The following is an 11,439-nucleotide window of genomic DNA, read 5'->3' on the forward strand; positions in this document are numbered from 1 at the left end:
GTTCCCCTACTCTCTTCTTCCTCTTCTTTAAACCCCATTGGAGAATTAATAGTGCAAAAGAGAGTATGAGAATGAGGTTTGAACTTGTTGAAAGAGTGATGGTGGAAGAGGGGGTTGAGCAAACGTAACTTTAACATAAGTATTATTAATCGTAAATTTTGTTAATTGTTAGTAAGGAATTTGATAGTGGAATAATATTAATATCATTGTAAACGTTTTGAGATAAAAATATGACGATTAAAATGTTAGGGATAAAATATTAAAGATGAAATATATTTTTTTATTTGTTTCTGGCATTTTTTAGTTTGTTAAAATAAAATTATTATATATATAAAATAAATTTCAAAATTTTTATACTACTTAAACGAACTAAGACCAAGTTGGCTAGAGGAAGTCTAACTTTACAAGGTGCGTTTTTCGTTTCTACCCCAAACATTATCACATCAAATCAAAGTGTTCTTAAAGAGCCAGCAGAAAACTTTAGGCACAGATGAAATGCAGTGCCATTATGGCCCACTGTTTGACTATTTTCGTTGTCCAAATACATGGAATATCCGTGCCATAATAAATGCTAATATCATAAAGTAGTAGTAGTTATATATTTATGAGTTTTTTTTATTATGGATATTTATTAGGCTTTTTTTATTGATAAATAAAATAAATTAATATACATATTACTAAGTATATTTATATTTTTATATTATTGTTATACATCTTAAATACATAGAATAAAGGACGACTAAGCACAAAAATTAGATACGATATATTTAAAATATGTAACACTTAACAAAAAATATTTAGATGCACCTACATATATTTTGATGTACATATTTAGGGTGTTGTACATTCAAAATAAAACCAAAATATTCGAAATATGTTACATCTGATTTGATTTGATTTTTTTTATTTCATCTAATATTATTCAAATTTTAAAATTACAAAATGTTTTACTTAAAATTTAGATAAATATAATTTAAATTAATAATTTAATTCAATCTAATACAAATAAATATATTCGTATTATTATCCTCATGTGATTAATTATGTTTATATATTTGATTTAAAAAAAAACTAATGAGTTAAAGTTTTTAAATTAAAAAATTAATAATTTTAATTTTCAAATGCATCAAAAGATATGTACAAAATCAACTCAAAATTTAATATATCGGTATAATGTTTTTGATCGTATTGTGTTAGTTTGAATTTTATTTTTTCATTTCATTCAATTTTATTTAAATAATTTAAAATTTTAAAATTATAAAATTTTTAATTTAAAACTTAGATAAACATAATTTAAATTAACAATTTAATTTAATCCAATACAAATAAATATATTCGTAATATTATATTTATATGGCTAATTATGTTTATATATTCGATTTTACAAAAAACTAACGATTTAAAATTTCTAACTTAAAAGTTAACCCTTTTAAAAATTTAAATGAATTCAAGATATTTGTAAAATCAACTCAAGATTTCATACATCAATATAATGTTTTGGATCATATTGTGTTGGTTTGATTTTTTTTTTCTATTTCATCTAATTTTATTTAAATCATTTAAAATTTTAAATTACAAAATTTTTAGTTTAAATTTTAAAGAAATATAATTTTAAAATTTTAAAATACTTGAATAATATTAGATGAAATAAAAAAATTAAATAAAATCATATCGTAATATATCTTAAATACACTGGATTGAATTTCATTTTGACTTTATCCTATATCTACACAAATGTAATATATGTCGTGTGATATTTTGTTAAGATGTTACACATCTTGTGTGGCTTTTTTATATAAATAATCATTGTAAACACATTATTTCCGAGAATACGCATGCCTTGAAAATATTTGTGAAATACGCATGCTCATATCAAGAGCAATGGCCACGAAATGGAGATGCACACCATTTCACAAGCAGCGCCAGCGAAATGGAGGAGAGAAGTGCTTGGTTCAAGTCAAGCCTAGCGCACACGAAATGGAGAGCCATTTAGTGGCTGCCACTAACGAAATCGGATGAGAGCCATGTTGTGGCTGCCACCCACGAAATGGGGAAACCTGGGGTGGCGGCCACGAAATGGATGGAAATCACGTGTACCGTCCACGAAATGAGACCGGAGTTTGGCTATATAAAGGCTCGTAGATGACCCGAAAGAAGGCAGTATCTTTACTCTCGTCTCATTCTCAATAGTTGCTCTCAATTCTTCTCCATCTTTCTTTCTTAAAGAATTTCTGCTCTTAAGTTTTATTTGCTATCTCTATGGCTTCGGAGAACGTTTACGTGATTATATACCCAAACGGTGAAATCTCTCATACAGCAGAAGGTATTACATTCGTTTGCGATGATCCACTGTGGATAATGATTCCACCACAGACATCGTTGCAAGAGTTGAAAAATCTGATTCTGATGCATACCGGAATGGTTGGAAAAAAAGAAATCAGGAAGCTGACTTACAGGATGCCTGTTGCAGTGGCCAACTCGTTTTCCTATCAAAAAATGCAAATAAAATCCGATCAGCATGTGTCGATGATGTTCTCTTACCATCGCAGCATAGGAAGCATCTATTCGTTGGAGCTTTGTCTGAGTCTTCAAGAAATTGGTGGAAGCTCATCCAGTTCGAATAATGTGGAGGGTGTGAGAAATGTTGGGGCGGCTGATTTTGTTTCGGCTCGGGACACTAGTAGGGCCCCAAGTCCAAGTTTCAACGCGTTCGTCCCGCGGGAACAGAGTGCAGGTATTCGTGGAGCACGCCCCGCCCCTTCTACACATTTTGGGGTCGATATGGTTCTTGATGATGCTATTGCAGATTCGTCTGGCGAGGATGACATTGAAGATTTCAGTGATGGTGAGGCAGAAGCCGTTCCGGAGACACAGCCTCTGCATGAAAATGCTGTTCCGGCAACACGGGTCGAACCGAAAGGTGGTGCTGTATCATCAACCACTCCGGCACACTACCTGTCCCTAAATCTTGGAGCAATGCATTCCAGTAACGCAGAGGACGGACCGAGCAGCTACCCTTTGTCAGGAGAGATGGAGCTCGAGATTGGGTTGAAATTTCCTAATCAGGAAACAGCGATGCTAGCAGTCAAAAACTACAACATCCACAGGAGTGCAGAATATAAGGTGGTAGAGTCAGACCAAACTAGGTATGTATGTCGATGCAAGCAGTTCGGGGATCTATGTCGTTGGATGGTACGGGTTGCGAAGACGAGGTCCTCTAGATCTTGGGAAATCCGTAAATACGTAGGGCCTCACAGTTGCTTGGCAAGTTCAATGTCTCAAGACCACGCTCAACTGGACAGCAATGTCATCTGTCAGCACATATTTCCCATGGTGCATGCTGATGCGACAATATGTGTAAAGGTATTGCAAGGATCGGTAGAGTCAGCGTACGGTTACAATGTGTCATACAAGAAGGTTTGGCACGCGAAGCAAAAGGCAATCGCAAGGATCTATGGTGATTGGGATGAGTCGTATGACCAGCTGCGTAGATACCTCACTGCTCTGCAAGCTTTCGTCCCAGGTATTAGTTGCGTTTTATTATCGAAAGGTCTTTGATATTTACTGTCCTTTGAGTCCTTCACATCCTAATAACTTAGAACGCATTTTCGCACCAGGGACAATTGTTGACCTCGAAACGCGACCGTATTATGTCGGAAACACACTCGACCGTGAGAGTGTCATGTTTCACCAGGTCTTCTGGTCGTTCCCTTCATGTGTTGAAGCTTTTAGGCATTGTAAACCACTGGTGTCAGTGGACGGAACACACCTGTATGGTAAGTACGTAGGCACCCTTCTCATGGGCATAGCACAGGACGGCAATAACAACATTCTACCAGTGGCTTTCGCACTAATTGAGAGAGAAAACACAGATTCATGGTACTTCTTCCTCGCCAATTTGAGGAGGCATGTTGCAACTCGGCCAGGAGTTCTGCTTATATCCGACAGGCATGCGGCAATAAAAGCCGCATTGGAGCATGAGGGGTGTGGATGGGAACACAATGTGTATTGTGTACGACATATTGCCTCCAACTTCACAACCAGTTTCAAGAGTAAGGAAGCCAAAAGACACCTTGTCAATGCTGCATATTCGAAGACGCAAGAGCAGTCGCAGTACTACCTAGAGCTTATTAGTAGCGAGGATCCAGTTACATCTCCACAGATGATGGAGTGGATCCGAGTGTTAGAGCCACCTAAATGGTTGCAGCACCTTGATGAGGGCCGGCGATATGGTCACATGACGACCAATCTTTCTGAGTGTATCAACTCCGTCCTGAAGGGCACTAGAAATCTACCAGTCTGTGCAATTGTCAAGTCTACTTACCATCGCCTGAATGAGTTGTTCGTCCTCAAGGGTCGGCAAGCACAAGCGCAGATTGCAAGCGGTCAGGTGTTCTCACAGTTCTTGCAGAAAGCCATACTAGCGAACCGTGAGGGGATCCCGCAGATGTTAGTGACATCGTACGATAGCAATACTACTATTTTCACGGTCGACGAGATAGCTGCTGTAGGGGTGCAGTCACGGTTCCGGGTTAACCTTCAGTACCGCAGATGTGACTGTGGTTTCTTCCAGGCGTTACACTATCCCTATGCACATGCCTTGGCCGCCTGCGCATATGCGAGATTGGACTGGCAACAGTACGTTGATTTAGTCTACCGTGTTGAGAGCGTGTTTCGGGTATACGAAAAGGAATTCCAACCAATGCCGGATGAGGAGATGTTGCCCCCTCGAGAAGGTCACCGTCTTCGTCCCAACCCCCTCTTACGACGTTCAATGGAAGGACGTCCGGTGTCTACTAGGATTCGGAATGAAATGGACGAGGTTGAGCTGGGACCAGGTAAGAGGTGCGGCCTTTGCAGGACACCAGGACATACCAGGTGCAGTTGTCCGCATGTTTCGGCAAGCTAAGTTTCATCCATCCCAGTCTAATGTATTTTGTTCCCAAATGTAGTATCTTAATCATATTTAATGAAGGTTGATTTTGTTGTCTCGGTTACATTTGCGTTGTCGTTTATATTTTAATGATGTTAAAATCTTAGACTAATATTGATACAGATACAATCGTCCGTCAAACAGGGGAGTAGGTGCATACTTAAAACAACTAGCAAAATAAGACATAAACAAGTAACGAAACATCACATACGCCTTAAATAACTAACATACCAGCGAATGAAAACAAGTAGGAATTACAGACAACAAAACTAACATGTAAAAACAGCAACAGAAATAAACTAACATAACACTAATGGTGCTCGTGACCCAATCTACCGCCTGTGCCACACGAGGGGGCTCGAGTGTCCCGGCGGGGACGACCAGCAGGTCCCTCAACCTCGTCCGGGGAAGCATCAGCCCCCGTGTATGAGAGACGTCGTCCGGGCATCTGCATAGCGTCATACGGTCGAAGTGGAGAAACAGTCGTGTCACCAACAGAAGCGGATCTCATCCCCGCATAGGCAGCCTGAGTGTACGTGTCGGAGCGAGGTAGGGCGAGTGCAAGATCGGTGGGCGTGTGTGGGGATGACTGCTGAGGAATGAAATGGTCCAACCCGTCGAATAACGAAGAGAAATTTGTCCACCCAACTCTGTCCATAGAATCTATCAAGTCCTGCGTACCTCCCTGGGATGAACCCCCAACCTCGAAGCTACTCTGATATGGCATAACTTGCTGAATGGAAGATGGCTGGGGGGGTCCGCTGATACAACAGGTTGCGGGTAGTAGTAGTCTTCTGCGGCTGGAGGAGCATGCGATGGAATATGGTGTCCCATGTCTGGCTCAAAACTGGGTCGGTCTTGCTCAGGCAAATCTTGCTCATCCTCCCCATGTTCTGCTTGACCTTCATCTCTGACCCTGCGGGGACGGCGACGGCGATGGTCTCGGGGAACCGGAGGCAAATTAACCACGGGGCCTCTGCCATACTCCGCTGGCGCGTCTGCGGGTACAACGTCACCTCTCGGGTCATGTAATGCATCAGGGGTGGACAGAAACCTCCTTGTTCTCTGAGAGTACCACCTATAGTAATCCTGGCTGGGACTCAATGTATCTGCACGATCAATCTGCAGCCGGTATACATCCGTGCGCCGGTTGGCCCATACCTCAAACCACTCGGATAGTCGAACCGGCCACCATCCGTCATCATTACGAGCCGATTGTCGATGGAATGTATATATTCAGCGGAGGGTTTGGAGGTCCTTGCTTTCCCCCAAACTGTCGCAACACCCGATCAACATTTAAGATCTCAATCCACCTGAAAAATATTAGCGGCACAACGGCGGTATAGAAATCTCCATGCGGGTGGCCGAGGAATTCTGCAAGAACTCTAGACAAAATCCAAGGCTCCAAGTACGGTTGCCAAACAAACTGCAAAGAAAAGGAACCCCGTCACAAAGGCCATATAACTTGTTATTGAATACATATTAATAACAACGGGCACCGACCTCGTCGACCTGCAGATTATCCAACCGCAGCCGGTGCCTAAGTAGGCGCTGCTCAGCATAGTCATTTTGTCCTTTTTTCCCTGCCCACCTGTTTCACAATGTCAGACTTTATTAAAAAATCTATTTCCGTCATGCAAGGATAATTGACAAAATTCACAAAGTGTGGAGACCGATAAAATACCTAGTGGCTAAAGGAAAACTGTACGGTGTGGTGACATTCGGGGCCTAGAACGGTAATCTGTAGTATATCCACGACATGAGCAACATGTGACACCCGGCCATACCCTCAACACTGTAATCTGTTGCTAGGCACATAGCACGATATAACCAACAGAGGACGGCACTACCCCAACTGTAGGTGCCTATGGCATCATACTCAGCCAGTAAAGGCAGATATCGAACATGGACTGTGTTGTTGGCCTTGTCTGGAAGAAGGACGCCTCCCAACAGGTAAAGTATGTAACATCGTGCATACTGCATGAGGCCATTATCATCTAAGTCAAGCGGCATCTGTTGAAGACGAGTTTTGAGCCACTTCAACTTGATGTTGTACTTCGTTGTCCCTACGTGTCCGGGGGGAACCTCACCTAAAAGTTCATGACACCATTCTCAAATATCTCTTTGGTGAAACTTACTCCATGACCTTAACGTACCGCTAACAGGCTGACCATCAATAGGTAGACCAAACTGCATGGCTACATCTTCCAGGGTTATGGTACACTCACCCCAAGGGAGATGAAAAGTATGTGTTTCCGGTCGCCATCGTTCGACAAAGGCACTAATAAGTGGATTGTCGTACTCGAAGCGCTTGATCAGCGAGGCATGATAAAATCCGGTGCGTCTCAGATAAGGCTCAAGCCTCTCCCGCCTAATTGCCATGGTTGGATCCTCAGCCTCTAACATGAAAACATCAACCAGCGTGCCATGCGGAGTAAGAACACGTGTGGGCTACAACATAAAAAGCCAAGAAAGACAACAGTTACGAATACTATATAAAATTTTTAAATATCGACGAAATTAGTTATAACATTCCCTAACAACGGCAATCCAAATGTTTAAAGTAAACTAACCTTATGGAATAAATGTGCCGCTATGTGAAGTTCGTCCAACCGGTTCAAGTTTTCCTCCACGTTCACCCCTCCCCCACTCATAGTTAGTTTTAATTTTTTTTTACAACTCACCACCACAAACTCACCCACTCTCAGCCTTCATTTACCACTCTCAACTTTATTTTTCTACCCCTATTTCAATTTCACCGTGCATGAAGTCTCTCCCCACCCCCCTTTTATAACACTCCTAGCTCCATTTCTAATACAACCCTGCCACCCAACACGCCAATGCATGTGAGCTTCCTGCTGCAGCCACTTTGACCGCCCAATTCGTGCCCGCCAGAAACGAGGACACCAACTCGTGGTCGCCGCCAACTAAATGGGCCATTTCGTGGCCGGTGAGCTTGAGATGCTCCATTTCGTGTGCGTCGTCCTAGAGGTGCCTCAAGTCATTGGTGGCAGCCACGAATTGCAGACCCTGGCTCCTCTCTCCTCCATTTCGCTGGCGCCGGTTCTGAAATGCTGTGCATCTCCATCTCGTGGGCGAAATACCTGATATGTGCATGCGTATTTCAGAAAAAATTTGGACGCATGCGTATTTTGGGAAAAAAAGTGATTCAAATGATTATTTATATAAAAAACCCATCTTGTATACTATATTTATTTATCTTTTATGTTTATTTTTCTTCTATTTGTGCACTTGAAATATGTACTGACATGGTAAAAACGTAAATATTTTATATGATAAAAAATCCCATACTTATTATAAAGCTATAAGAAATAAAATCATTCAATTTTTTTATTTTATTTATTTTCACTAATAATGTATTTTGCTAACTCAAATTTTCTGTTTTCCTAATATAACTTTTTTCCTTTAATTCAAAGTTTGTGTGTGAATAAGTGTATTTAACTATTTAAACACACCTATTCATAATATAAGAATAAAATATTGTTTAACTAATTCTTTTATGTATATTTAATAGTGAAGATTTTGAAAATCTTATTTACAAGTGATATAAGAGCATTCATTAGAAACTTTCTTCAGATTTTAGTAACTGGTATTCCTATAGTACTTCCTAGATTAAGAAAAATAAAAAAATATGATAATAAGTAACATAAAATATATGAAAAAAATTACCCTTATTTAAAATATTAGATTAAGAAAAATAAAAAATATGATAATAAGTAACAAAAAAATATATGGAAAAATTACCCTTATTTAAAATAAAACTTCAACTAATATAATAACACTAATTATTTTAAAAGTAAAAAATGGAAAGAGAATTTAATTCTACCTATATATCATAAATAGAAAAAACAACAAATATTATGAAATGGAAAATGATATAATAATATCAAAAATAAAAAAAATTATATGCTAATATGCTATACAGCATAATTAAATAAAAAAAAAAGAGACGAAGAAAAAGAGTCCTAGTGTAGCTTTGAATCTCTCTCTCTCTCTCTCTCTCTCTCTCCGGTTTGCATTTGTTGTTCTCAGATCTGAGGTTTTTTCGAATCTTATAAATCTCTTTTCCTCTATGTTCAAGCTTCTACTACCCCACCAAATCCCAAAAACCCTTCAGGTAATTATTCAAACTATCTACCTTCATTTTCTGCTGAATCTTTATTGTGTTCCACTACCTTAATCAAGCACTTTCTTTTCGGATTGTTAACCCACTAAGTCTTTGACCTCAACACGAAGTTAGATTCTTTCTAATAATTTAGGAATACCCATCACAAGTGATTCACTAATTGTGGGTTTCACTTGGATTATTTCTAGGGTTTTTCTATATGGTTGTTTTATGTTTATGAATTTTAACGGCTTTTAATTAGTTGGGTGAAATTCAAGCTTAATTGAGATATTTTCAAAGCATTTCCTTTTGAGGGGAGAAGTAAAGTTTCGATTTTTAGGTATAGGAGCTGTTACTGTTAGAAAAGATCATGAGCGAGAAGTTTTGTGTGAGTGATGAAGACAAGGGTGTGTTGGAATCTGTGTTGGGTGCAGAAGCTGTTGCATACTTTGTTTCTGCGGTTTCCAATAATTTCTTCTCCAGCGTGGTTGCTTCTGCTTCGGCTCTAGCCGGAACTGATGCTGGCCTCCGGCGGCGGCTGTGCCAGGTTCTAGAGGGTTCCAAGTGGAATTATGCTGTGTTTTGGCAGGTTGCTGGCCTGAAATCTGGTGGCTCCGCCTTGATTTGGGGCGATGGCCAATGCTGCGATCCCAAAGGGGGCGGAGCTGGCGAGGGAGGATCTGAAGGGGATTGGAGTGGAGTTAGTAAGGGTGATGAAGAGGAGCTGAGAAAGAAGGTGCTGCAAAAGCTTGATGCATACTTTGCTTGCTCTGTGTCGAAAGAGGCGAATTATGCAAGATTAGATAGGGTTTCGGATTTGCATATGTTTTACTTGGCCTCAATGTATTATATATTTGGTTTTGATTCGCCTTGTGGCCCTGGTTGTTCTTTCAAGTCTGGCAAATCAATTTGGGTTTCTGATTCTGCTAGCTGTTCAAACCAACTAGAATCAAGGTCATTTCTTGGGAGATCAGCTGGTCTTCAAACGGTTGTTTTTGTGCCTCTTAAAGCCGGAGTTGTTGAGCTTGGTTCCGTGGAAACAGTGCCAGAAGACCAGGGTGTTTTGGATTTGGTCAGGACAGCATTTGGTGAATCTAGTTCTGGACAGGCGAAGGCATTTCCGAAGATTTTCGGGCGTGAATTAAGCGTTGGTGGTGGGGATGCGAAATCTCAGTCAATAACCATTAGTTTCTCACCGAAGTTGGAAGATGATTCTGGTTTCACTTCAGACTCTTATGAAGTTCAAGCTCTAGCAGCAAACCATGGATATGGGAATCCTTCCAATGGGAGCATGGGTGAAAATAGTGAAGCGAAATTGTTCCCTCAAATGATTGGTGGGAATTACAACGCTCAAACAAGGGTTTCGTCTCTAGATCTTGGAAATGAAGACTCCTCCTCGACTCATTTGGATGAGCGGAAGCCCCGAAAAAGAGGTAGAAAGCCTGCGAATGGAAGAGAGGAACCCCTGAATCATGTTGAAGCCGAGAGACAAAGGAGGGAAAAGCTAAACCAAAGGTTCTACGCCTTGAGAGCTGTTGTTCCGAATATATCTAAAATGGACAAGGCATCTCTACTTGGCGATGCGATTACGTATATCACTGATCTGCAGATGAAGATCAAGGTGTTGGAAACAGAGAAGAACATGAATAACAACAATGAACCAATGTTTCCTTTTTCGGATATAGATTTCCAAGCCAGAGAGGATGACACAGCAGTCGTGCGAGTAAGTTGCCCCTTGGATCTCCACCCGGTTTCCAGAGTCATTAAGACATTCCAGGAGCATCAAATCATGGCTCCAGAGTCAGGTGTTTCAACATCGGAGGGAAAGATGATTCATACATTCTCCATAAGAGCGCAGGGCAGCGAGGCTGCTGCAATACAATTGAAGGAAAAACTTGAAGCATCCTTATCCAAAAACTGATAAGTTTTCAGAAAAGATTATATATTTATCATCATGTGGCATGTTAATGCAATGCAACAATGTTATTGTTAGGTATACATGATAGTGTTCTTAGTGTACTTATATTAATCAGATTGTAAGTTAAAATCATATTGTAAGTTAAGTCCTAAGATGTGGTCTTTGTGGCTCTCTTTGAACTGATTTGTAATCAATGACCTGAATTATGTATTTACTTATGATAAATAGCATGAGTTGAATTAAATTGAATCTTCCCTTTATTTTTCACTTGTTCAGCTAACAAATTTTGGACTTAATGTTGTTTGTGGTCAAGTTGGTAGTTGTTTGTATTGTTGCCACTTAGAATAGCAAGTTTGAAGACACAATGTTAATGTTTCATATGTTTGGGTGCTTTTGCATCAATCTGGATCAAAGTTACTTTAACGTTTAACTTGTGCATTTTGAATTTGAAAGATCATGTTT

The 11,439-nt window shown here is 39.9% G+C and overlaps 2 protein-coding genes across 2 annotated transcripts; both read left to right on the forward strand.

Moving 5' to 3' along the window:
• Positions 1-2,259: 2,259 nt before the first annotated feature.
• LOC107473498 (uncharacterized) lies at positions 2,260-5,085 on the forward strand. Its single transcript, XM_016093075.1, has 3 exons — positions 2,260-3,523; positions 3,618-4,838; positions 5,057-5,085. Exons 1-3 carry the CDS (start codon positions 2,260-2,262, stop codon positions 5,083-5,085), a joined length of 2,514 nt encoding a protein of 837 aa, XP_015948561.1.
• A 3,814-nt stretch (positions 5,086-8,899) lies between these two features.
• LOC107473437 (transcription factor MTB3) lies at positions 8,900-11,226 on the forward strand. The gene is made up of 2 exons (XM_016092989.3): positions 8,900-9,071; positions 9,400-11,226. Exon 2 carries the CDS (start codon positions 9,430-9,432, stop codon positions 10,978-10,980), a length of 1,551 nt encoding a protein of 516 aa, XP_015948475.1. The 5' UTR covers positions 8,900-9,071; positions 9,400-9,429; the 3' UTR covers positions 10,981-11,226.
• Positions 11,227-11,439: the final 213 nt, after the last annotated feature.

This window comes from Arachis duranensis, chromosome 2 (genome assembly GCF_000817695.3).
Source record: "Arachis duranensis cultivar V14167 chromosome 2, aradu.V14167.gnm2.J7QH, whole genome shotgun sequence".
Taxonomy (NCBI): domain Eukaryota; kingdom Viridiplantae; phylum Streptophyta; class Magnoliopsida; order Fabales; family Fabaceae; genus Arachis; species Arachis duranensis.

Excerpts from the sequence above, each read along its gene's own strand:
- LOC107473498 (XM_016093075.1), top strand. The coding sequence starts at position 2,260 with ATGGCTTCGGAGAACGTTTACGTGATTATATACCCAAACGGTGAAATC. Across the intron at positions 3,524-3,617 it reads TCTGCAAGCTTTCGTCCCAG|GGACAATTGTTGACCTCGAA; the intron begins GTATTAGTTGCG and ends TTTTCGCACCAG. Across the intron at positions 4,839-5,056 it reads CGAGGTTGAGCTGGGACCAG|ATACAATCGTCCGTCAAACA; the intron begins GTAAGAGGTGCG and ends ATATTGATACAG.
- LOC107473437 (XM_016092989.3), top strand. The coding sequence starts at position 9,430 with ATGAGCGAGAAGTTTTGTGTGAGTGATGAAGACAAGGGTGTGTTGGAA.